Source organism: Dipodomys spectabilis, unplaced genomic scaffold (assembly GCF_019054845.1).
Source record: "Dipodomys spectabilis isolate Male_0828 unplaced genomic scaffold, ASM1905484v1 ptg000175l, whole genome shotgun sequence".
Classification (NCBI taxonomy): Eukaryota; Metazoa; Chordata; class Mammalia; order Rodentia; family Heteromyidae; genus Dipodomys; species Dipodomys spectabilis.
The window spans coordinates 13448499-13473201 of NW_024870852.1; the positions used below are offsets into that span (position 1 = coordinate 13448499).

The 24703-nt window shown below is 50.8% G+C and overlaps 1 protein-coding gene across 5 annotated transcripts in view; it reads left to right on the forward strand.

Moving 5' to 3' along the window:
* The window catches only part of Dlgap4 (DLG associated protein 4), a 70814-nt gene that overhangs the window by 36534 nt on the left and 9577 nt on the right, over positions 1-24703 (forward strand). For 4 of the 5 annotated variants that reach the window (XM_042694488.1, XM_042694489.1, XM_042694491.1 and 1 more), the window contains 3 exons: positions 15322-15683; positions 18152-18240; positions 18790-19205. In XM_042694488.1, the coding sequence (XP_042550422.1) occupies positions 15322-15683; positions 18152-18240; positions 18790-19205 (867 nt within the window). Of the gene's footprint in view, positions 1-15321; positions 15684-17840; positions 17921-18151; positions 18241-18789; positions 19206-24703 lie in introns of all 5 variants that reach the window. The other variant, XM_042694492.1, reaches the window with a different exon arrangement.

Consider the following 24703-nt stretch of genomic DNA (forward strand, 5'->3'; position numbering starts at 1 on the left):
AAAGACAAATAGAGTAAAACACCTGACTAGCAAGTACCAAGTCCTGAGTTCAAACCCCAGTACTACCACACACAAAAAAATGGTAGGGCTGGGAAGGTGGCTCAGAGGTAGAGTGCTTGCCTTGCATGCATGAGGCCCTGGGTTCGATTCCTAAGCACCACATAAGCAGAAAAAGCCAGAAGTGGCGCTGTGGCTCAAGTGGTAGAGTGCTAGCCTTGAGCTGAAGAGCTGAGGGACAGTGCTCAGGCCCAGAGTTCAGGCCCCATGACTGGCAAAAAATAAAATAAAATAAAAATGGTAATGTGGGGCTGGGAAGGTGGCTCCGTGGTAGAGCGCTTGCCTTGCATGCCTGAGGCCCTGGGTCCGATTCCTCAGCACCACATAAACAAAAAGAAAAAAGTCAGAAGTGGTGCTGTGGCTCAAGTGGTAGAGCGCTAGCCTTGAGCTGAAGAGCTGAGGGACAGCGCCCAGGCCCAGAGTTCAGGCCCCATGACTGGACCCAAAAAAAAAAAATGGTGATGTGTCCAAAGTTAGACAGCACTTTAGCTCTGAAACCAAGCTGAAGCCCAACCACCTGCACTCAGCACCTTAACAGCTTTGAAACAGAGGATAGTGGACTGGAGTCAGGAGGTTACTTTACCATCTTGTTGAGAAACTCTGGGGTTGAGGAGCCTGCAGAGGTAGATCGGACTCAAGTAGGGAGTCAAGTATTTTCATGGTGGTCATCTTGCCCAGAGACAGCAGCTACCTCACTTTTGACAGCACTCTTCTTATTAGACCTGGAGCAGACAGCATCTGTCCATCTCAGCACTCCCACTGAGCACAGTCAGTGCCCACCAAGGAGAAGTTGTGTACTCAGTGGGACCTTGTACAGCCTCCACTTTTCCTGTTGGGTGTCAGTCCTGTCAGGGAAGGGGCAGTTTAAAAGAGCAGGTGATGTCACAGGTCTCTTTATGAGAGTAGAAAAGGGTCTGGCAGGACAGCCAGAAGCCTGAAGAAATGTTGGCAAGACCATCGGGGCAGTACATCTTCCAGAGGGGTAGAAGTTGTTAAGGTAATAAATACCTCACTTTCCATAGGGGCTCTGTGGGATCCTAAAAGTATATTGTAGCTAAGTGCCAGTGGCTCATGCCTGTAATCCTAGCCACTCAGGAGGCTGAGATCGGAGGATCATGGTTTACAGCCAGCCAAGAGACTCTTAAAAGTCCCCAAGAGACTCTTATCTCCAATTAACCACCAGAAAAAGTGTCACTGTGGCTCAAAGTAATAGAGCACTAGCCTTGAACAACAAGGAGATCAGGTTCAGTGCCCAGGCCCTGAGTTCAAGCCCCATGACTGACAACAACAACAATGAAAAGTAATTGTAATCACATTCCATCTGCTGGGATCTTGAAGATAGTGGCATACTTACCTTGCTAGAGCAGCTTCAGCTCTGTAGGACTGTGTGTCAGCTGGTACTATATTACTTGTGAGATGATGCTGTAAAGGTTGGTTTCTAGAGGTTTAAGCCAGTGGGGCTTGCCCACACTCAGTGGCTAGAATGTGGCCTGCTGTGTTACACTGAACAAATCTCTCTAGCTCACTGGGCTCCCTGGCAACCCATGGGGTGTGGTGAAACATCTTGTGGAGGTCAAGATGCAGTGAGCCTTCAAACACATCTTCTCAGATGTCACTGCCTTGCGTTGTCTGAGGTGGTCCGGCGAAAAACGGAGAAAAGAGATGTGAGGAAGGGGCAGCAGGGAGTCACAGGACTTGTTCCCATGCCTCTGCTGTCATCTGTCACGCATCTGTTCTTTGGGGCTTTGAGGGCCACCCAGAAATGGCATCCATCCTTAGGCCTTCAGCTAACACCTTTTGGACAGCTGCAGGTGTTCAGGCCAGGCCCTGTCTTCTCCAGAGGCTGGCTCTCCCAGTGTCCTAAGGCGGCAGCAGGGCAAGCAGTGTGCCTCTCACTTTATACCTGGGGAAACCGAGGTTCAAGAAGCCCACTAAGGGCCCTCTAGAAATTTTCTGTAACGCATACTCAGGTTTGAGGGAGCAGCAGGGGTCAGCCAGACTCAAGCTGGGATGGATTTATCACCTCAGATCAGGGTGGAGCCCCCAGGTGACAGAGATGAAGGGTTGGGATGGCCAGAGCCTGGACTTAGCCATCTGCAGCTCTGATGCCGGTTCTTATACTGTTCCCCTGTGGCTCGCCCATGTCTGTTGTGAACATTCCATTGCTGCTGCTGACTCCAGAACACTGGGAGGAAAAATAGTTGAGCTATGAATGTCACATACACAAAGAAACATCTGATGTCACATCCAAAGCTGTGTGGGAAGTCAGAGGGCAAAGGAGTATCTCCAGCCTGGAAGGAGTCCTGAGGTCACACTGCAGGGACTGAGTCAGGCCTGCGGACCATCACCTGGGCCTCTTTCCTGTCAGTTCTGCTTCTTAGGAAGCTCTGCCTTATGACAGGACACCATTTGCCCCACTCGGGGCCACATAGATAGATGCATCTTCTATGTATTTTAGGAGGTCTTTCTGAACCATCACTCCAGGCCATTCATCCTGGTCTCTCCAAGCCACTGGAGCCGATTAGTCTAGACACAACTTAACCTGTCACCATTGTGGCGTTTCTAGGCTTTCTCATGTGGGTCCATATGGCTGCCATGATGTAGCCACGGAGGCACATCATTGTTCTCCGCACTTACTGTGCATCTAGGATAAGGACTACACTTCCTGGTGTCCAGTGACTGCCCAGGACATGCAGAGGGAATAGATGGACACTTCTCCCGGTGCCCATCCCCTCTTCTCATCAGGCTTCAGTGACTATATCACTTGCTCTAGTCACCTGCAGCCCCACAGTACTGTCCTGAGTTCCTGCAGACAGCTTTCTCTGAATTGGGCCTCCCTCTGCCACACAGCTTCAGAAGTATCTATGAACAGCCGGAATCACTGAGGCTTTTCCTGTACAGGCTGCTTTCTTGTGGAATTGTAGAACTGGGCTCCTACCCCAGATCTTGCTTAAGCTCCGAGGAGGGCCAAGTCCCTGTCCCTAGGCCTGCCTGGCGCAGAGGCCAGAGCATTTCCTGTGTTGACCTGAACTGAACTGGTTTTCCTCAGGCAGCCTGTCATTGTTTCTTTCATCTAGTCCCTTGGCTGCCCAGGACTCTTGGCTCCTGCTTCTGTCACCTGATACACCACCTGTCACTCCAGGCAGTGAATGAGCCTCTTAACACCAGCTTTCTATTCTGGGATGCGCTTGGTCATTCAGAATGATGAAAGAGGCCAGCAATCGAGGTACAAAGAGTCTGGAGTGTCTGGCTTTGCACACTAGACATGGAGCCTGTGACAGTTTATAAAAAGCTAATCTTTTATGACCCACCGCTTGACGTCAGCCCTTCAGAGTGAGAGTAGATTTCTGAGGTTCTGGGACCTTAGGACTTTGAGAAAGTAGCTAAAAGCCAAATCTTGCATTCTGTACTCCCCACCCCATAGTCCCAGGCCCTCCCCAGACTAGACAGGCTGTGTGTGTCCAAGTTTTATACTAGGCTGCAGCCACAGCAGCCCTGTAACTGGTTGTCTTCTGCTTGTTAGTACCACAAGTACATATAGCTTTAACACTTGATGAGGAGAGCCAGCACCACTTCAAAGCCTGAACTTGCAGGGTTATTGGCAGAGGTGTCCTGGAAGTAGAGCAGACACTGCAGATTGTCTCTGAGGATAACTCTGATGACTTTGTGGCAGATTCAGCACAGAATGGACCAGCGGTTATCACATGGGATGTATACTGGATACAGTAGGGGTAGAACACTGTTTTGGAAAACAACTATTTGGGAGGTACCCTGGTCAGGGGCTAGAAGAGATGGGGCTCAACAACAATTGGAACTGCCCATCTCCAGGCTTCTCCATTTCCATCTAAGGGGATCAGGACACACCTCATCCTCAGCCCTGGGGCCAGGCTTGCACGGACTACTGTGCTACATCCCCACCCTCATGTGCAGACTTTATATGGTGAAAGAAAGGAAAATGGAATGGTTGGAAACCCAGCCTCCCCCCTCTCCCAGACCCTTCTGAGGACCCTTAGAGCCTGGTTTGGAAATCACTGGCTTTACTTTATCAGCTCTTGGAGACTCTCTAGCCCTGGAATCCTCTTTCCAACCTTAGCATCCCACCAGCCCGTTTGATGTCCTGGGACAAGTGGCTGTATCTCTCTGGGCCTCATTTTTGCAGTTTGTGGTGAGATTTAGCCAAGCAGGAGAAGAGTCCTAGGCCTATGTTGGAGGTTCTGGTGCTCTGGGAGAGAGGGAGCAATGTTTGGGACTATGTGTAGGGAGAACAGGGCCTAAGAAAGGGCAGTGGTCACAGGCTGGCTGTGGTTCTGAGGAACAGCCAGGGGCTGGACTGGGAGAGGACTTTCCTGCCACCTGTGCCTTGGTGCCAGGAACCTGAAACCAAACCTAGCCTGCTAGGCAGATAGGGCTTTTTTTGCTTCCCCTAAGCAGGAACTAAGGCATCTCATGGGACCCCCTGCCTTTCCACTGGGAGGCTCTTGTAGCCTGGCTTCCTGAGGAGCAGGGAGGGAGGGGCCAGAGCTCCAGAGGAGCACAGTTCTGCCTTTATGTGCCGTATATGGCATTGGCTGGTGGGTACAAAACTCCATAGGAGTTTGGAGAGGTTTTTTGTTGTTGTTTTGTTCTGGTGGTTGACACATGCTTGCCAGGTAGTTCTGTACTGTTGAGATACACCTCTAGCCCATTTTGGGGGGGTGGGGAGGGAGGTCTGGTTATTTCTGAGATATGGTCTTGCTTCCTGTTTGGATATGTGTCTGGACCACAATCTACCATCCTAGGAGGATGACAGGCATGCACAACATGTCCAGCATCTTTCCATTTAAATGGGGTCTGGTGGACTTTTCTGCCTTGACTTCCTAGGACTGCCATCTTTCCAATTCCAGCCTCCTACATAGGTTGGAATGACAGTCACATACCACTATACCCAACTGTTGGTTGTGAAGGGTCTTGTGAACTTTTCTAGGCCAACGCTAGGCTCAAACTACAGTCTTCCTATTCTTAGCCACGCAAGAAGCTAGAATTACCAACCAAGGCTTGGTTGCACTGGTTATTTTTCAGCTAGGGTCTCACTTCCTGTCCAAACATGTGCCTAGACTGTGATCTTAACTATATTAGGCTTCCTGACATAGCTGGGATGACACGCACACACTGCCACACCCAGGTGCTATTGAAATGGAAACTCAAAAAAAATCTTTTTGGCCTGGGCTGGCCTTGAATCACAATCCTCCTGATCTTGTCCTCATACTTGACACCGGTGTACTGTGCTACATAGTTTCTTAAAACTGTGCACTTAACACACTCTGAAAACTCAGAGTTTTGTTTTGTTTTGTTTTTTGGGGTCCGGTCATGAGGCCTGAACTCTGGGCCTGGGCGCTGTCCCTCAGCTCTTCAGCTCAAGGCTAGCGCTCTACCACTTGAACCACAGCGCCACTTCCGGCTTTTTTTTCCAGCTTATATGGTGCTGAGGAATCGAACCCAGGGCCTCATGCATGCAAGGCAAGCGCTCTACCACTGAGCCACCTTCTCAGCCCCTGAAAACTCAGAGGTTTAATCTATTTTTTTTAAATCCAGATTCTTAGCTTATCCACTTTTGGCAGCTTTGACAACACTGCATCCAGTGCTAGACCAGTGAGAGATGTCCTGTAGACATCTGAACTCGTGACCAAGGTACTTAGCCGACCACAGCCAGTGTTGGCTTTAAGATCAAGAAACTTGGCCTTCTACCCTCGAGTTCAGAACCTGTTCTCTGAGCTATAAAACAACACCTTGAGCTGTCAGGATGAAGCAACCCTGGCCTGGGCCTTGCTCAGTGATGGTTCTTGTCCATCGCTGCACATGTACATGCCTGCAAAGTGTTGCTGGAAGCTGGCTTGACTCTGCAGCCATTCCTAAGTGATTACTTTTAAGAGTTTCCAATAGCCAGCACTTAGAGTTGGATATTGGGGGGGGCGGGGGGGTGTAATGGTGGTGGTGGTGATGATCATGGTCATGAGGCTTTTTCACTCTCTGAGCTTTTTCACTCAAGACTAGCACTCTTACCACTTTGAGCCACAGTTCCACTAATTGGAGGTAAGCGTCTCATGGACTTTCCTGCCGGGCTGGCTTTGAACTATGATCCTCAGATCTCAGCCTCCTGAGTAGCTAGGATTACAGGCGTGAGCCACCAGCACCTGGCCACTTAGGGCTTCCCACTGCACAACCTCAGGCACATATTCAGAGCTTTACTTCTCAGCAAAGTGTGCTTGTTACAAGTGTGTGTGCATGCACTCTGCGGCTGACCAAAATGGGTGCAGAGTCCTGGTCCTGGGTTCAGTGTTAGCTTCCAGTTCAGCTAGGTGTAAATCTTTCTGCTGACCAAACCTCAGTTTACCCAAATAGCAATTTGTTTATTCCTTCACATTACTGAGCCTAGCCATGTACTCAGCCTGATCCTGAGAAAGCATCATAACTAAGCTGGCTGAGATTCCCACCCTCAGGGGGACCCGAAGTTTAGTTAGGTTGCCTGTCTGATAGAAGAGAAAGCTAAGACAGCTAGCGAATAATTGGTGCCTAAATGAACACACAAGGTCCTCAGAGAAGGAGCGACAGTGTCAGGCAGTGTGGTCTGGGAGCCTCGCTGAGGATGAGACCACCGGACTGGGACTGAAGACAGGGTGAGGAGGAGCAGGTGTGAGATGAGGAGGTGGGGGCAGCAGGCTCAGGCCTGAATGGGAACAGGCCTGGAGTGCTTAAGGAGAACCAAAGAGGCTGCTGGAACAGGAGGGGCAAACAGGGCAAAGGTCAGAACACTCTGGAGCTGAGCACCGGTGGCTCACGCCTATAATCCTAGCTACTCAGGAGGCTGAGATCTAAGGATCCTGGTTCAAAGCCAGCCCAGGCAAGAAACTCCAAGAGACTCTTACCTCCAATAAACCACTAGAAAACCTGAAGTAGCGCTATGGCTCAATTGGTAGAGTGCTCGCCTTGAGCTGAGGAGCGCAGGGACAGCGCCCAAGCCAAAACACTGGAAACACTGGAGAGGGTTGACAGGGACCTGTTCCTGTTGTGGCCAAGGTGTCTGTGCAGATTTTATTTTGTGTGGAATCAGTTTAAGCTTTATTTTTAGTTTTTTTTTTGTGGTATTGGAGTTTTAACTCAGGGCCTTGTAGTTGTTCTACCACTTTGGTCATGCCTCCATCCTGGAGATTAGCTTTAGAAAGGGGCAAGGGACAAGTGCTGATGGCTCATGCCTGTAATCCTAGCTCCCAGGAAGCTGATATCTGAGGATCACAGTTCAAAGCCAGCTCAGGTCCAACATTCAAACCCTAGGACTGGCGCACATGCAGGTATGCACACACACACACACACACACTGGCGCACATGCAGGTATGCACACACACACACACACACACACACACACACACACGAATTGCTTCAAGTACCTACTATAATCCCAGTACTCAGGAGGCTCAGGAAAGAAGACCAACAAGTTCAAGACCAACCTGGACCACATAATGAGTTCCAGGCCAGCCTGTCTGAAAACATCAAACAGATAAACTGCTTCATGATTCAGAGCATGATTGTGGGTGAGACAGGCTACAGATTTAGCAGGGTGGTAGGAAGGGGAGTCTAGGAGGGTGAAGGGGTAGAGAGAAGGACTCTTAGCTGTACTGTACTAGTAGGGGGCTGAGACTTTACAAGTAGAGGAGTGGGGTAAGTTCCCAGACTTCTAGAGGTGAGTGAGGGAGAGCAAGATGGGTGTGGAGGAGGAGAGGGTTCGCTTTTGTTCTGTGCTCACCCAGCCTGTGATGGCCTTGGACGCCCCTGTGGAGCTGCCAAGGGCACTGGGACTGTTGAGATAGTAGGTGACACACCCACCTCTCTGCTGACAGGGCCTGTGCTGCAAAATCCTCTGACCCATGCCTGGCCTAGAAGATCTTTTCTTTTTTGAGGGTCCGTCACCAGGCTGGAACTCAGGGCCTGAGCACTGTCCCTGAGCTTCTGTGCTCGAGGCTAGCGCTATACCACTTTGAGCCACAGCTCCACTTCCAGTTTTCTGATGGGTTAATTGGAGATGAGTCTCACAGACTTTCCTGCCCTGGGCTGGCTTGGAACCGTGATCCTTAGATTTCAGCCTGGAGGATTTTGTGAAAGACGCTATCAGTGGGAAGTAGGTACCTCTTCCAAGGAAGCCATGGACCAGTCTGAGTGGAGGCAGCCTCTCTTAGCACTCCTTGCCCCATGCCTCAGCTTCCCTCTACTAGCGGAAATACTTAAATTCCATTTGCCAAGCTGTGCCCTTCTGGTCTCTGGCCTCCCATACCTTTAGCTGTCCTGCTCACCTTACTGTTTCATCTCTCCATCTGTCCAGTCAACCTTTCTGTCTTCCATGAAGTCACAGACTTCTTTCTCCTGGGAGGTGATCAGTCTCTCCGTCATCCAGAAACTGTGGCATCAGGAGTGGCAAGGGCACACCGTGATCCTCAGATCTCAGTCTCTTGAGTAATTAGGATTATAGGCATGAGCCACCAGTGCCCAGCATAAGATTCTTTTTCTTTCTCTTTTTTTCTTTTTCTTTTCTTTTTTGTCGGTTGTGGGGCCTGAACTCCGGGCCTGAGCGCTGTCCCTCAGCTCTTCAGCTCAAGGCTAGCACTCTACCACTTGAGCCACAGCGCCACTTCCAGCTTTTTCTGCTTATGTAGTGCTGAGGAATCGAACCCAGGGCCTCATGCATGCAAGGCAAGTACTCTACCACTGAGCTACCTTCCAAGCCCCTCTTTAGTTAATATAATCTCAGCTCATTAACATTGAGCTCCTGGTCAACAGCTCTGTGATTCAGGCCTGAATGCAGCATATCTAATGCACATTATATTTTTCCCCCTAAGTTGTATGCCCTTAGACATTAGGCAGTACTTCATTTATACATTTAGGCCCATTTTAACAGATCATCAACAAGATTGCAGAAGCATAGCATTATGAGATGACATAGACCATGAGATGAACACTTGCTTATTTATTGTGTGAGAGTTGAGATGAGAAGACAAGAATGTCACCTTGATCTGCCTCAGCTACAGATGTGTACATGAGACACACATGTTCAAGTGACCACGAAAGCCCCTCGAGGGTGAGTTTGTGGTTATGCGTAAACAAGTGATTCTGCACATACGGAATCTGGGAATAATGAGGATCAGCTGTCTGCCAAGTCCTTACTCAGGCCTGGCCCAGTCAGTAGGCTCAGCTGTTATCCTCATTATTCCCAGCAGGACTGCATCTTTGGTCTGGCTCTGGGACAAGGCCAGCTCCCTGTGGCTCTGTCTTCAGTGTGACACTTTTGTAACCTGTGGCGCCTATGGAGACTGGTGCCACAGGCAAGTGAAAGCTCTGGAGGGGCCCCCAACGGAAGGGTTTGTTCTCAGTACACTGAATGGGTTGTGGCACCATTGAAAGGTTACGACCTCTAAGCAGTGACATGGTGAGTTCCTTGATGACAGGGCAGCTAGACAAGAGTTGAAGGCCAGGGAGCAAGTATTAGGTGGTCTAGGAGAGGCTGGCTGTACAACTGAGAGAGGAAGTTGGGAAGCTCCTGGCTGTGGGAGGAGCTGTGGGTCCCCAGAAGGTCTTGCGGGCTATTGGCAGGAGGGGGCTGCCAGTCCAGTGCTGCTGACTCTTGAGGCACATCGATGGAGGAGGTGTAGAACCTGTCAGCAGGCTTCTTAGTGGACATCTGTTCCTGATACTGGCCTAGCTGCTTTGAATTCTTCTGCAGCTTCCTCTGCTTTGGGAATGGAGGCAGAGGGAAGGAAGCAGCAATTACAGCTTGTGAAGTGGTCCCATCATAGCACACTCCAGACATAGCTGCATGTTGGCAGCACTCCTCTCTTTGGGTAGGAGAGGGAATGGATCCTACAAGGCCTTTCTCAAGCCTGGCAGGACCAGCAAAGGCAAGTGAGGGGATTTGGCTGTAGGTAAGAGCTTGGACTGGGCCCCTGCCTTCTCCATAAGGCCTGGCTTATTGTTGGTGGCTGTAGCATCCACTCTTCTTCAGGTATCTGGAGCCCTGCCTCCTGCCAGGTTCAGGCCCAGGAGCCAGCAGCCATGAGGGCCAGGTGGTCTCCAAGGTGCTTGTGGAGCCAGCTTTGTGGTACTGCTGTGCCCTCATTAACCCTTGGGAAATGGCGTCACAGCCTCTCCTGAATGACGGAAGCTCTCTTTGTCCGTCTTACATACCTTGGACGAAACCTTGGAGCCAAAAGTGGGCATGACAAGAGAGGAACAAGAGGAGTGTCTATTTTGCAGAAGCAAGGACTTGTGTGCTGGGAACTGGGCTGGATGTCAGTGTGGAGGCCGACTGTGCAGAATAGAGGCTGTTACTTAACTGCTGCCTGTCTGAAAGACCTGCATGGCAGAGTTGGGTGGTGGGCAAGCATGCAGCCCAGGGGAACAGAAGGCTCTTTGTGCTGTGGTTTAGCAGATGCCTCCCTTGAGATCGTTGCAGGGGCGGGGGGGGGGGGGGGGGAGGGGAGGAGTCCAGGGACCAGCTGGAGCAGACAGATAGACTGGTGAGGTGCTCATACCCAGACAGAGCCAGACACTTTCCAGCCCATGTTCAAAGTCAGAACCACATGCTGTGTTGTCATTTACGGCATGTAGAACATTTTCCAAGGCGAGGAGGTGCGCGCAGTCAGTCCTAGAGAATGCAGGCTGCATCCCTCTAAAGTGTGCTGATATCTGCGTGCCCCCTGGGTAACCAACACACACAATCGCACTCGGGGGCATGACCCGAGCACTGAGTGCTTCCGCTGATGCATAGAGAAAGGAGAGGGGCTGACTGCCTAAGCCAGAAAAGGCTGGGGTGGAGGCAAAGGCTGCCAGCAGGAGTAGGTACATGAAGTGATTTGGGACTCTGAAGGTGGAAGGGGGACTCATGGGGGCGGGTGTGAGAAGGGTAAGCAGAGATCATGCAAGGGCTCAGGACCAGGAGGAGCCCTGTGTACACACATATTGGGAGCCAAATAATCTTGATTTTGGGTAGAAATATCAAGGTTTGTTTTTTCATGGAACAGTTATTTATATCAAGACTAGATAGGGCCAGGTGCTGGCAGCTCATGCCTATAATCCTCCTAATCCTAGCTACTCAGAGGCTGAGATCTGAGGATCACAGGTCAAAGCCAGAAAACTGGAAGTGGAGCTGTGGCTCTAAGTGCTAGAGTGATAGCCTTGAGCAAAAGAGCTCAGGGACATCACCAAGGTCCTGAGTTCAAACCCCACGAGAGAGAGAGAGTGAAAGAGAGAGAGATAGCTGGGCGCTGGTGGCTCACACCTGTAATCCTAGCTACTCAGGAGGCTGAGATCTGAGAATCACAATTCAAAGCCAGCCCAGGCAGGAAAGTCCGTGAGACTCTTATCTCCAATAAATCTCTAGAAAACCGGAAGTGGCACTGTGGCTCAAGTGGTAGAACACTTGCCTTGAGCTGAAGAGCACGGGGACAGCGCCCAAGCCCAGAGTTTAAGCCCCACAACCGACAAAAAATAATTTTAAAAAAAGAGAGAGAGGGAGGGAGGGAGGGAAGAAAGAAAGAAAAAGACAAGACCAGATAGGACCATTACTAACCCGGGTCCAAAGCCTGCATAAAACGTGGAAAGCCAGGTACTGGTGCTCACGCCTGTAACCCTAGATACTCAGGAGGCTAAGATCTGAGGATTGCGGTTCAAAGCCAGCCTAGGCAAGAAAGTCTGTGAGACTCTTATCTCTAATAAACCACCTGAAAACCAGAAGTAGCTCTGTGGCTCAAGCGGTAGAGTACTCTCCTTGAGCTTAAGAGCACAGGGACAGCACCCAAGCCCAGAGGTCAAACCCCAGGACTGACCAAAAAAAAAAAAAATGTGGAAAGGTGTCCTGATGGAAGTTCCTGGTGACAGAAGAGATGGGGGGGGGGGGAAGGGACTTGTCAGAGGAAGTGACTTGAAACTCTTGAGAGCTGGAATAAGGGGCTGGCAGTACTCCAGATGGTGAAATGTTGCCCTGCCTTCCCTGCAGTCTTATCTGAGGTCAGGGGCCATCCCTCAGCTCAGGGTTAGGGCTCAAAGCAGAGGGATGCATGCCCTCCTAGGGAGCCTAGAGGCCCCCAAATCCTCTGCTAGTCGCACTAGTATTGGCTATGACCTACACCTAGAAGACACACAACCCAAGATACATTCACCTTCCTCTTATCCCATCTGGTTCTCCTGTTCTCTTTCCCACTGAGGACAGGCTGCCTCCGCTGAATATCAGACCTCTGCCCATTTCAGCCCAACCCTGAACCCCAGCTGCCTCTTCCCTGCCATATCCTGGCAGCAACCGCACACACACACACACACACACACACACAAACACGCACGCACACACGCACGTGCGTTCCTCGTGCCCTATGTCAGCTTCACCTTACACACAGAAAACACAGACCCTCAACCAGAGTCCCTGCCTCAGCCCTCAGCCAACCTCTGACTCCTTCATACTGTCCCCTCATCACCACTTAAAGGAGGGATTCCTCCCCAAAAACATTCTGAGCAGATTGGTGCTGGCTTCTCAGTTCTGATCCAGGTCAGACCTCTTCACTCAAACCTGCTTCTTTGGGACTTTAGGCCAAGCACATCCCTTCCTGAAATCCTGGTGAGTCAGTTTTGTGTGCTGGGGGGCTGGTGGGTGGGCTCCAACAGCTGGTCTGAGCATCCTGTCCTTGGGACTGGTCAGAGAACCAGTGGCTGGGAGTATGGAAATCTGGCCCAGCCCCCTCTGTTCCAAGGCAGTAGAACCAGAGCAAGCCTGGACTAGGCTGAACCTGGCCTCTTTTTTTCGAGGACACTGGCCCACACTGCTGATTATGTCCAAGCCAGGTTTGAACTCAGGTCTGGCTCCTGCTGCCTCCTGGCTTTAGCACCCTTACTACCAAAGGAGTGACTCAGATGACAGAACTCCAGGCAAGTAGGCAAAGGCAGAGCAAGGGTCCTGCCCTCCGTCACAGGGATACTCCAGTTCTTCAATGAGGGCATGATGGGGTTATGTGTACTGAACAGGTGAGGGTACCAGAAAGGCCAGGGGGCAAGTAAAAACTTGCCTGGGACAGAGCCAGGGTCTGCAAGCCAGGTATCAGCCTTCAGTCTAGGCCCGTCCTTCCCCAGAAGTAAGCTAGGGGCCCAGGAGCCAGCTCTGGGGACACTGATAATAGAAGGTCTCCCACACCTGCAGCCCCATCCAGCCCAGGACCTGGAAGCAGAGGGAAGCGGGCTGTGTAGTTAAGCAGGTTTGGTTGCCACTGACCACTGGCAACTCTGGGCACCTTATCCAGTCTTTCTGAATGGCATGTGCCCCATCTGTAGGGTGCTTATATTCACCGTTCCCCACGCCACAGTCCCTGTGACGCTTCGGTTCCGAAGCCATAGAGCTCCTGAGCGCGGCTTACTGACCCAGCTTCAGGCTGTCAGTCTGGCTGACAGGGCCAATACAATTGGGTAACTTGTTCTCCCCAAACAGGCTCGCTGCTTCTCACTGAGGAAGGTGTCTTGGGGGGTTATTCTCCTGATGACCTGAGCCCCTCCTCTCCGGTAGCCTTCTAGCCAGAAGCTGCAGGGGTGTGTATCTGGGGGAAGCTCTTAGCTTCTTCAAGGCCTCAGTAAGACGGGAGATTGTAGAGAATGCAAGTGAAAGCTGGGCACCAGTGGTTCACGCCTATAATCCTTGCTGCTCAGGAGGCTGAGATCTGAGGACCTCTGTTCATAGCTAGCCCAGGCAGGAAACTCTGTGAGATTCTTATCTCCAGTAAACCACCAGACAACCAGAAGTGGGGCTGTGGCTCACAGTGGTAGAGCACTAGCCTTGAGCAAAAGGACTCAGGTATAACACCCAGGCCCTGAGTTCAAGCCCTAGTACCAGGGGAGGAGGGGGGAAAGTATCTTGTAGACAGGCTGGCTTCAAACCATGATCCTCAGATCTCAGCCTCCTGAGTAGCTAGGATTACAGGGGTGAGCCACTGGCACCCAGGCTACTTCCTTTTTATAACCATACCTCCCTCCCTCTTGTCCCACTCATCGCCTTCTTTCCAAGTGTCTGGCAACTGTTCTTCTTCTCTAAAATTAGGTCATCTCAAGAATGTTGTAAAAATAGAATCAGATGATAGGGAACTTTTAGGAATTGCTTTTCCACTTAGCGTAATTCACTTGAGACTCACCCCAGTTGTTGCACGTACGCATCAGTAGTTCACTCCTCGCTGCCGAGTGACACTCTGTGGTGCGGATGTGCCACGGTCCGTCTAATCACTGGTCAACTGTGTGCAGTCTTCCAACTCTTACAAATAGAGCTGCCCTGGACACTCGTGTTTCCTCTGTGGGACAGATACCTAAATTACTTGGTGGTATGGGATTGAACACGAAGTTCTATAAGAAGTTGCAGTCTGTTTTTGCCGGGGTGATGGTGTCACTTGGTCTCTCTGCACCTTGCTTGAGTTTGAAGCCATTCTGATAGCTTGGGGCCACATCGTCCCAGACTGGCAGGTGGAGGACTTCTGTTGTTCCTTGCCCAGTCCCTTATGGCACCAGGCCTTGTTTTGAGTTGCCCTTGGGCCAGCACCATCTCCAGCATGGGTAGCCCTTGAAGGGTAAGCAGGACTCCCCTGGCTCCTGCCGTCAGGACCAGGGCAGGGACTTTGAAGGGTCTTCTCATCCTGGGGACCAGGCAAGGAGGAGGCTTGGTGGCAGCAGACAAGGGCACAGGTTTTCACATGAGGAGCAGTAGATGGGTGAGAATGGCAAGGTGGGAGGGATCTGCTGAGTCTTACCAGGTAGAGAGAGGCACATACCCAGAGGGAGCAGGCAGGGAAGGTGGAAAAGAAGGGACAGGTCAGCCAAGCAGTGGGTCTCAGTGACCTTGAGGAAAGCAAAGGTTAGCTGCCCCTTAGCTGACCTGAGTCCTGCTCTGTTGTCGCCGTCCCGCTCCTGGCATGGCTCAGGCTCGTCACAGCCTGTGGCAGCACGCACCCTGCCGTCTAGCCCACACTCCACTGGATTAGGCCTTTGTGTGTGGATGTGGTGGAGGGACTCTGGCTCGTATTGCGTCTCTGCTGGACTTGGTCTTGCATGGAGTGGGCAGGGCTTGTGTTTCTGTCTTGGTTGTGGCTGTGTGTGACTAGAAGTCCTCCCTGTGGGAATGACGGAGGCCAGGGCGAGGTAGGGGCAGGCAGGGACTCAACCTCGGGGGGCAAGAGAGCATCGAAGCCTTCACTTTCTCCCTGCCCTCCTCTCACCCACCTGTAGGTTCATCATGCCTCGTGGCATATAAGAAGACCCCACCACCGGTCCCTCCACGAACCACTTCAAAGCCGTTCATCTCAGTCACGGTCCAGAGCAGCACCGAGTCTGCCCAGGACACCTACCTAGACAGCCAAGACCACAAGAGTGAGGTGACGAGCCAATCAGGCCTGAGCAACTCGTCAGACAGCCTGGACAGCAGTACCCGACCACCCAGTGTGACGCGGGGCGGAATCACCCCAGCCCCTGAAGCCCCAGAGCCACTCCCAAAACATGCAACTCTGAAGAGTGAACAAGGGACACTGACCAGCTCTGAGTCCCACTCCGAGACCATCCCCAAAAGAAAACTGTCATCAATAGGAATACAAGTAGGGGCCCCTTTTGTACTGTGTCCTCGGTCCACTCCGTGCACCTGCCTGTGTGTAATTACATCTCATGGAGGCCCACTAGGTCTCCTGGGAAAGATGGTCTGTCTGGCTATTTGGGGGGGGGGGGAGGGTCAGCCCCAAGTGGCTGTACCAAATTCCACCCATAGCCACTTCGTCCTCCTGTCCACCTGCCATGCTGCAGTCTGCAGCCGTGGGGCTGTTTCTCCTCCAGTGGGTTGTCCCATGAATGTAGTTACACTCAGCCAGCCATCTCCTGTCCACTGTGCTGTCTACTGTCTGTCTGTCCACTCCACCCTCTGCCCTGCCAGCCGACCCTTGGGAGGCAGGACTGGCCTAACGGTTCTCTAATCCAAGGTCAGCTCGGGTGCGGAAGCCATAGTCCTGCTTGGCAGTGGGAACAACGTGGAGCGTAGACGCCGAGGGGCCAGGGGCCTCTGGACCCAGGGCCCTTGAGCCATGGGGGTTGTTCAAAGGGAACTTTGCCCAGAGCCCTTTCAGGCCTTGGGAACAGGTAGGTAGCTTGAGGCACCAGACGCATGTCAGATGGAGAAGTGAGAACCTACTGCCATGGGAGAGGGTCCAAGCAGATGGTTCCTCATGTGGCCCAAGCCAGAACGCCCTTCCAGAAGCCAGACCCACTGCACACCCCCTATCAGTGGCACGGCAGAGCAGTGCCCCAGCTTTCCCTCCACTGCCTCATGGCACTGCCTGCTCTCAATTCTGTAAGCCTGCTTTCTGTCAGCTGAGCAGGGCAAATGTGGGCCCTGCTTTATATTTCCAAGAGATGCTCTAAATGGAGATTGAGAGGTCTCTCCCTGTCCACTGGACCTGCAGACCATAGTAGAAAGTAGAGCACTCAAGGAGTGAGGGAGGGCTGGCTATAGTGGGGAAGGGACTCTGGGAGTTGGAACCCTTCCAGATGCCATAGGAGCTTCCACGGAACACGGTGGCAAGTGTGTGTCTCTGAGCCACAGGGATTTCGATTTCCTCAGACACTCCTAAGCAAGTGAACGTAGCCATGTTGGACTAAGCACTAAAATGCAGAAGGAACATGGGCACACAAAGGGCACTGAATGGAACAGAGAACGCTCACTGGGGAATTCCTTACATGCACTTAGATGTGTTTCCCCTAAGAGGCAGCTCAGGTGGGCAGGAAAGAAATTGGCCCGGAGACTTTCCTGTCTGTAACCAGTTGGGCTTCTTTATAAGTCCAGCTTCTCCAGGTGGGGTTTTAGAGAAACTAAAGAAGAGAAGAGCCCAGGATTCTGATCACCCAAGTTTTTGTTTGGACAGCCCAACCTCACTGGCCAAGCCACAGAAGGCCTAAGAGCAGCAGCTGGGACCACCCTTGATCTTTTCCCCCAGCATGCACTGGGGTACCAATGCCAGCCTCTGGCCCAACCTGAGCATCCTTTTCCCTGGCTTTCCCGGTTCCATGCTTGCACAGCAGCTCAGTTGAAGGGTGATAACACTTCCCAAGATGTCTGCTCCAGAAAGCTTCCATGGCCCCAGCTTCCACCCATGATATACAGGAGCCCCCATTTGTGGGAATGAACCTTCCTGAGCCCTCATCCTACTTCTTAGTGCCTCCAGAACCAGGTCAGGTGTGGAGTCTCCCTATTCTTGAGCCATGATGGAAGGCCCGGCCTGGCTGCTCCATGGCCAGGGACAGTGTGTCCTGGAAAAGATGGATATGGCTGGTACCGTGTCATCCCCTTTGAGGGCTTAAGTGGCAGAACACCTACCTAGTAAGTGCAAGGCCCTAAGTTTAATCTCCAGCACTGCAAAAAGAGAAAGAAAGGAGAGGAGTGTTAGCTTGCCTTGGCTTGGCCCTCCCCAGGACCACGCAGTGCTAGAGGTGCCCATGTGTGATGGAGGCCCAGGGATGGAATCCTAGTGTTGGGGGACGTTGCTGGCTTTTGCCTTGGCAGAAGTTCTAAACCCAGAACTGTGTGTCTTAGTCCAGGCACTTCCAGCAGCCCATCCAGGCTTCGGCCCCGGGGTTGGGGGAGTGATCTTTGCCTCAAGAGAGCCCCCAGCTCCAACTACACCAGATAACGGCTGTGGCTTTGTGTGTGTGTGTTCTCTTTCTCTTCCGTCGTCCTTTTTTTTTTCTTCTCTCTGATACGTGTAAAGGAGAGGACTAGAAGGAACGGTTCCCACCTCTCGGAGGACAACGGACCCAAAGCGATCGATGTGATGGCCCCCTCCTCAGAGTAGGGAAAGCCAGTCATCTCCACCCCCTCCCCGCCTCCTCGCGAATGAGCAGTGCCCGGCTTCACCTGGCCCACCTGGGGCCCGTGTGCAGTGTCTGCATGCCTCGTGTCCGTCTGTCCACACGTCCGTTTGCGTCGTCCCACTAATGTGAATTTCAGCAGCAAGTGTGGTGTTTGTTTTTTATTTTTGTCTTTGTCTCCGTGCCGTTGCTGTCATTGTCCTTCAATAAGGTTGACTGCATTCAGCCAGTGCCAAAAGAGGAGCCCAGTCCCGCTACCAAATTCCAGTCCATCGGGGTTCAGGTAGAGGACGACTGGCGGTAAGTGGGGCAGAGGTGGTGGCTGCTTCTCCCCTCTCCTTCCCTCCCTCCGCCCTCACCTCTCCTGCTCTCCTAACCCACTGCTCCTTGCTGGACTTCTAATAACCAAACTGGGTTTGGGTACGGGCGGTGTCCCGGGCATGGGAGGCCGGGCAAGGGGGCCAGCGGGTGGACACATGAGCATTGGCTCTGACATTAGTCAGCCATGGCGGGGTCAAGGCTGGGCTGGGACATGGCCCCAGCTGCTCTGTGATGTTGGTGGTTTTTCTGGCCCCACTGCAGTAAACAGACAACCTTATGACCTTGTCCTTGTGTGTGTGTGTGTGTGTGTGTGTGCGTGTGCGCGCGTGTGCGTGCGTGTGTGGGGAATGGGGCAAGGGCTGAGCCGAGAATGAGACGGGGGCTGTGGGACCCGCTTCAGGCGCATGGTGAGCAGACGATGCATCCGTTTCTCTGTCTCCCGTGTGTCCGGGTCAGGTGGCCTCTGGTCTCTGGCTCTCTTGGTGACACTCTCCCTTCTGTCCCCATCCCACTACCCTCAACCCACAGAAGCAGCATCCCTTCTCACAGTATGTCCTCCCGACGGGACACTGACTCCGACACCCAGGATGCCAATGACTCAAGCTGTAAGTCATCTGAAAGGAGCCTCCCGGACTGTACCCCACCACACCCCAACTCCATCAGCATCGATGCTGGCCCCCGGCAGGCCCCCAAGATTGCCCAGATCAAGCGCAACCTCTCCTATGGAGACAACAGCGACCCAGCCCTCGAGGCGTCCTCGCTGCCCCCGCCGGACCCCTGGCTCGAGACCTCTTCCAGCTCCCCGGCAGAGCCGGCACAGCCCGGGGCCTGCCGCCGAGATGGCTACTGGTTCCTGAAGCTGCTTCAGGCTGAAACAGAGCGGCTCGAAGGCTGGTGCTGTCAGATGGACAAGGAGACCAAAGAGAACAACCTCTCTGAAGAAGGTAGGCGCTGCAGGGAGACTCCTGGGGCACAGGCTGTGTTCCTGGGCTAGTGAGCTCACCTCTCACTTTCTTTTTTTCTTTTTTTTTTTTTTGGGTGGGGGGTCCGGTCTTGGGGCCTGAACTCTGGGCCTGGGCGCTGTCCCTCAGCTCTTCAGCTCAAGGCTAGCGCCCCACCACTTGAGCCACAGCGCCATTTCCGGCTTTTTTCTTTGTGCTTATGTGGTGCTGAGGAATCGAACCCAGGGCCTCGAGCATGCAAGGCAAGTGCTCTACCACTGAGCCACCTTCCCAGCCCCTCACTTCTTGCCATCCACAAGCCTGCCTAAACTAAACCTCTTTCTAGATGAGATTTCCAGATGCCCGCTGTGTGGGTGGTGGGCGCAGCCACACCTGGGCTTGGACCCCAGTGCTTCCCTTACTACTGACATACATGCCTTTGGTCCTGCTACTCTGAGCCTCCGTTTTTTCATCCTTCTCTAACTTAACTGCTTAAGGTGGGGTGAGAACTGAGTGGTGGTGGTGTAAAGGCTCAGTGAGGTTCCAGATGCAGGGCGAGCTGGTGCCCTAATTATGCCTCCCACAGCTCCTTAACAAGTGTTTACCACATGCCAAAGCAGGGGTCTGACTGGGCCTCAGTCAGAAGGAGCTGGAAGTGCTGACACAGAAGTTTCTATCTGTACCATGCCAGTCTCAAAAACAATAACAGCAAGGCCCTAAGAAACTAATTGAGTGAAGAATTAGCCTAAGGCTGTGGATTCAAGCCTCAGCACCACACACACACAAAAAGAACCTGTTCCTATAATGAGACACAAGTAGAAAGAGTAGCTTTTCCTGGGATGCCATATTTTCAGATAGGATCTAACACTAACAGACCAATAAATTCCCTTCTTGGAAAAAGTTCCCCAGAGTCTTATCTATGTGATTCCCTTACGGGGTTCCTGGCCTTGCAGAAAGAAAGAATGTCATTTTCTGACAGGTCCACAAACTTTGGGATATTTCCCCACACGAAGAGGGGAATCCACCCAGGTACTCTTGGTAAAATTAGATAGTTAATCTTTTGCCTGGTTTCCTAGCCTCAAGAGACTTTTGTCTGAGAGGTTTTGTCTGAGATGCCTTGTCTAAAATTTCAGCGTAGCCTATGGGCGAATGGTATGGGTCAGTAGTAAAGTGTTTTCCTGGCATACAGAAGCTCCTAGGTTTAGCATTGCTGAAAGGAGGTGGAGGGAAGGAGGGCAGGCAGCCAGGCACAGTTTACTTCCTAGTTGGCTTCTCCTCCACAGAAGGTTCAAGAAGAACAGGTTTTCAGAGTGTCCATGTCCGTGACCCCCTCATGGTGTAGCCTGAGGAGGGCATCCTTTGATGACTCAGAGGGCACTTCTGAATCTGTATTCACTGTGCTCTAGGCCAGTTCCCAGGTTTGATGCTACACCTACGGTGTATGGGTGACTTTTTTTTTTTTAACTTGAAAAAATTTTTATTTTTTTAATCTATTTTCATTGCTATTGTAAAGGTGATACACTGGGGGGTTATAATTAAGTAAGTCAGATAAAGAGTAGATTTCTTTTTTAATTTTTTATTAAGATTAGGTGATTATATAGGGGCTGGGAAGGTGGCTCAGTGGTAGAGCGCTTGCCTTGCATGCCTGAGGCCCTGGGTTCGATTCCCCAGCACCACATAAGCAAAAAGAAAAAAGCCAGAAGTGGCGCTGTGGCTCAAGTGGTAGAGCGCTAGCCTTGAGCTGAAGAGCTGAGGGACAGTGCCTAGGCCCAGAGTTCAGGCCCCACGACCGGACCCAAAAAAAAAAAAAAAAGATTAGGTGATTATATAAATTTCACATACTTCACAGTATTGTGGAATAGTGATACTTAAAGTCACCAACACATTTTAACCTTCACAAGGCAAATCGCCATTATCATGGTCTATAAAGCTTGTGAATTCTTTGAGCTTTGACGATACAACTATTTCTTCCACATCCGGTGGTATTTACATTTCTTTCTTTTTGCTTAGTGTAAGCTGTTTCTTCTTTACCGCTCATTCCCTCCCATCGCTGCCTTTGAGCTGCTTATTTCATATTCATCTATGTCCAGTGTAGCCGATGGGCCCCTCTGTTGTATGTTTTCCTGTTTCCCTCTGATTCTGTGTCTTCCTCCTAGCTTCCCTCAGCTGTGCATACACACACACACACACACACACACACACACACACACACACACACACACACACACACACACACACACACACACACACACACACACACACACACACACACACACCATGTATATGGTCAAGAACATGGAGTCATTTAGCAATGATATGACAAAATGAGTGGCTGTCCTTTGTTTCTCAAGTCCTGTTTACTTTATCATATCTCCTTGCATTTGGCTTTAACATCCACATATCAGGGAGACCATGTGCCGTTTGTCTCTTTGCTCTTGGCTTATCTCACTCAAAATGATTTGCTCTTGTTGTATGAATGACTTTTATAAACTATGTGCCTGAGAACTTTTTACAGTAACATAATTTTAAAAAAAAAGCCGAGCCAGGTGCCAGTGGCTCCCACATTCCACAGGAAGCTGATATCCAAAGGATTTTGATTTGATACTGGCCTGAGCAAAAAAGTCCACAAGACTTCATCTCCAAAATAACCAGCAAAAAGCCAGGCTGGAGAGGTAGCTCAAGTCATAGAGCACCAGATGTGAGCATGCAGGGCCCCATAATAATTCAAAGCCCCAAGTTCAAACCCCAGCAGCGGGGAACAGAGAGGCACCACCAGTCCATTGCTCCACCAAGAGCTTCCCTCTATCAGCTCTGGTCAGCTGCCCTGGGATTTGCCTCCGAATTTCTTCTTTGCAATAATTACACTTGATCTCCTCTCTATAAAGTTAGTCATCATTGTGAATTGATTCTCATGATTTCATAATTTTCCTGGCCTTAGTATCATCTGCACCCACCTGGCCGGCCTGTTCTCAGGGCCTGCACTCAGCTGCTCTCCTGAGACTGCCCCTTGCATTGGCCCTTTTCTGTCTTAGGCGCCTGGCTTTGTAGACCATAAGATCTGCTGCCTTGCAACAGGAAGCCCTGAGTTCATCTCCAATTCTGAAAAAAGGAAGAAAAGACAGAACTAGAAAATAAAAGCTGGAGGTGTAACTCAGTGGTAGAACACTTCCCTAGCTGGTGGTGAGAAGGGAGCATGCTGAGCGGGGGCAGGGAGGGAGGGAGGAAGGGGCTTCAGAATTTTTAGAGCGTACCCAAACTCGTGTGTGTGTGTGTGTGTGTGTGTGTGTGTGTACAAATTTTGAGTAATAAATAGAAAAAGTATGATAATGTGCTGATATGTAGTTATAATATGTGGCAATAACATCAGAGCTGAAGAAAATTTACTTAAGCCTCAGAATCAAAACTTTTTTTTTTTTTTGCCAGTCATACTGCCTGAAGTCTGGGCCTGGGCGCTGTCCCTCAGCTCTTCAGCTCAAGGCTAGCGCTCTACCACTTGAGCCACAGCACCACTTCCGGCTTTTTCTGCTTATGTGGTGCTGAGGAATCGGACCCAGGGCCTCAGACATGCAAGGCAAGCGCTCTACCACTGAGCCACCTTCCCAGCCCCTCAAAACTTTTTTAATAACAAAATAAAAGCCTCTGTGAGGAATGTTGCTGTGATCTTTCATAGATAAGATTTTGCTTGCCCACATGTTTTTACTGCTTTTTTAGTATATACCTAGGAGTTGAGCTTTCTAGGTCATATATTTCAATATTTACTTTTTCCATTCTTTCTCCATTTTTTTCCAGTAAAACTAAATAACATAAAATTTTCCTTTTTAGCTTTGTTGTTTGGAGGGGCCTTGCTGGGGAGACACCCAGGGCTGCACACTTGGCTAGGAAGGCATTACCAGGGCTCCGCATCACTGCAGGAAGTCATTTACGGGAGCAGTTCCGTGGTGTTGGTTACATTCATGGTGTTATGCAACCCTCCACAACTGTTTCCAAACTTTTTTTTCTTTTTTTCTTTTTTTTAATATCTGTGTACCTGGAGCTTGATCTCCGGGCTAGAACATTGTCTCTGAGCTTTTTTTGCTCAAGGTTAGTGCTTTACTACTTGAACCACAGCTCCACTTCCAGCTTTTTTGCTTAATTGAAGATAACTGTCTCACAGACTTTCCTGCCCAGGCTGTCTTCAAACCATGATCCTCAGATCTCACCCTCCTAGGTAGCTAGAAGAAAGGGCATTAGCTGCCAGTACCCGGCTATTTTGTATCTTTTGTGTGGTGTTGGATTGTGTGTGTGTGTGTGTGTGTAATCATTAGAGAAATATGCAAGTTCTTTGTTGGTTTATTCCTTCTGGGGCACTGTCTTGGTATGTAGCCAAGGCTGAACGGAAACTTGTGATCCTCTCATCTCTGCTGTAATCTCAGCCCTCAGAACTACTCTCAGCTTATTGGACCATTTTTAAATTGGATCACTTGTCCTTTCATTGTCGACTTAAGAGTATTTTACATACTGTAGAAACTAGACCCTTCTCTTTGATTTGCAAATATTTTCCTCCATCCTCTGGTTTTCTGCTTATTTTCACGGTAGTATCCTTTATCACACTTTTTTTTCTCTGTCATGGGGCTTGAACTCAGGGCCTGAGTGCTATCCCTGAGCTTTATTGCTCAAGGCTAGTCATCTACCGCTTTGTGTCACCACACCACTTCAGTTTTCTGGTGGTTAATTGGAGATGAGTCTCATGGACTTTTCCTGCCTGGGCCGGCTTTGAACTGCAATCCTCAGATTCTAGCGTCCTGAATAGCTAGCATTACCAGTGAGAACCACCAGTACCCAGCTTTTACACACATTTTTAATTTTGCTGAAATTCAATTTATTTTTCCAATCATGTTTGTGTTCCCAATATATTCTAAAATAAAGAACATATTTTAATTTGATAAAAATTAAAGCTGGGTGCCGGTGGCTCACGCCTATAATCCTAGCTACTCAGGAGACTGAGATCTGAAGGTCATATGGTTCAAAGCCACCCTGGGAAGAAAAGTTTGTGGGACACTTATCTCCAATAGACCACCAGAAAACCAGAAGTGGTGCTGTGACTCAAGTGGTAGAGTGCTCACCCTGAGCTGAAGAGCTCAGGGACAACGCCCAGGCTCAGAAGCCTCAGAACCCACCAGAAAAAAAAAAATTAAAATGAGTCCAGGCCCTAGTGGCTCATGCCTATAATCCAAGCTACTCAGGAGGCTGAGATTGGAGGATCTCAGTTCAAAGTCAGCCCAGGCAGGAAAGTCCCTGAGACTCTTTATCTCCAATGAAGCATCAGAAAACCAGAAGTGGTGCTGTGGCTCAAGTGGCAGAGCACTAGCCTTGAGCTGAAGAACTCAGGGCCAAGCCTGGGCCCAGAGTACAAGCCCATGACCGACCAAAAAGCTAAATAAAATGAGGATAAACATGATTGAGGTACTAAGAAGCTGACCTGCAGCTCGACTGGGCAGGACTTGTTGAAAGTGGCTCCCATG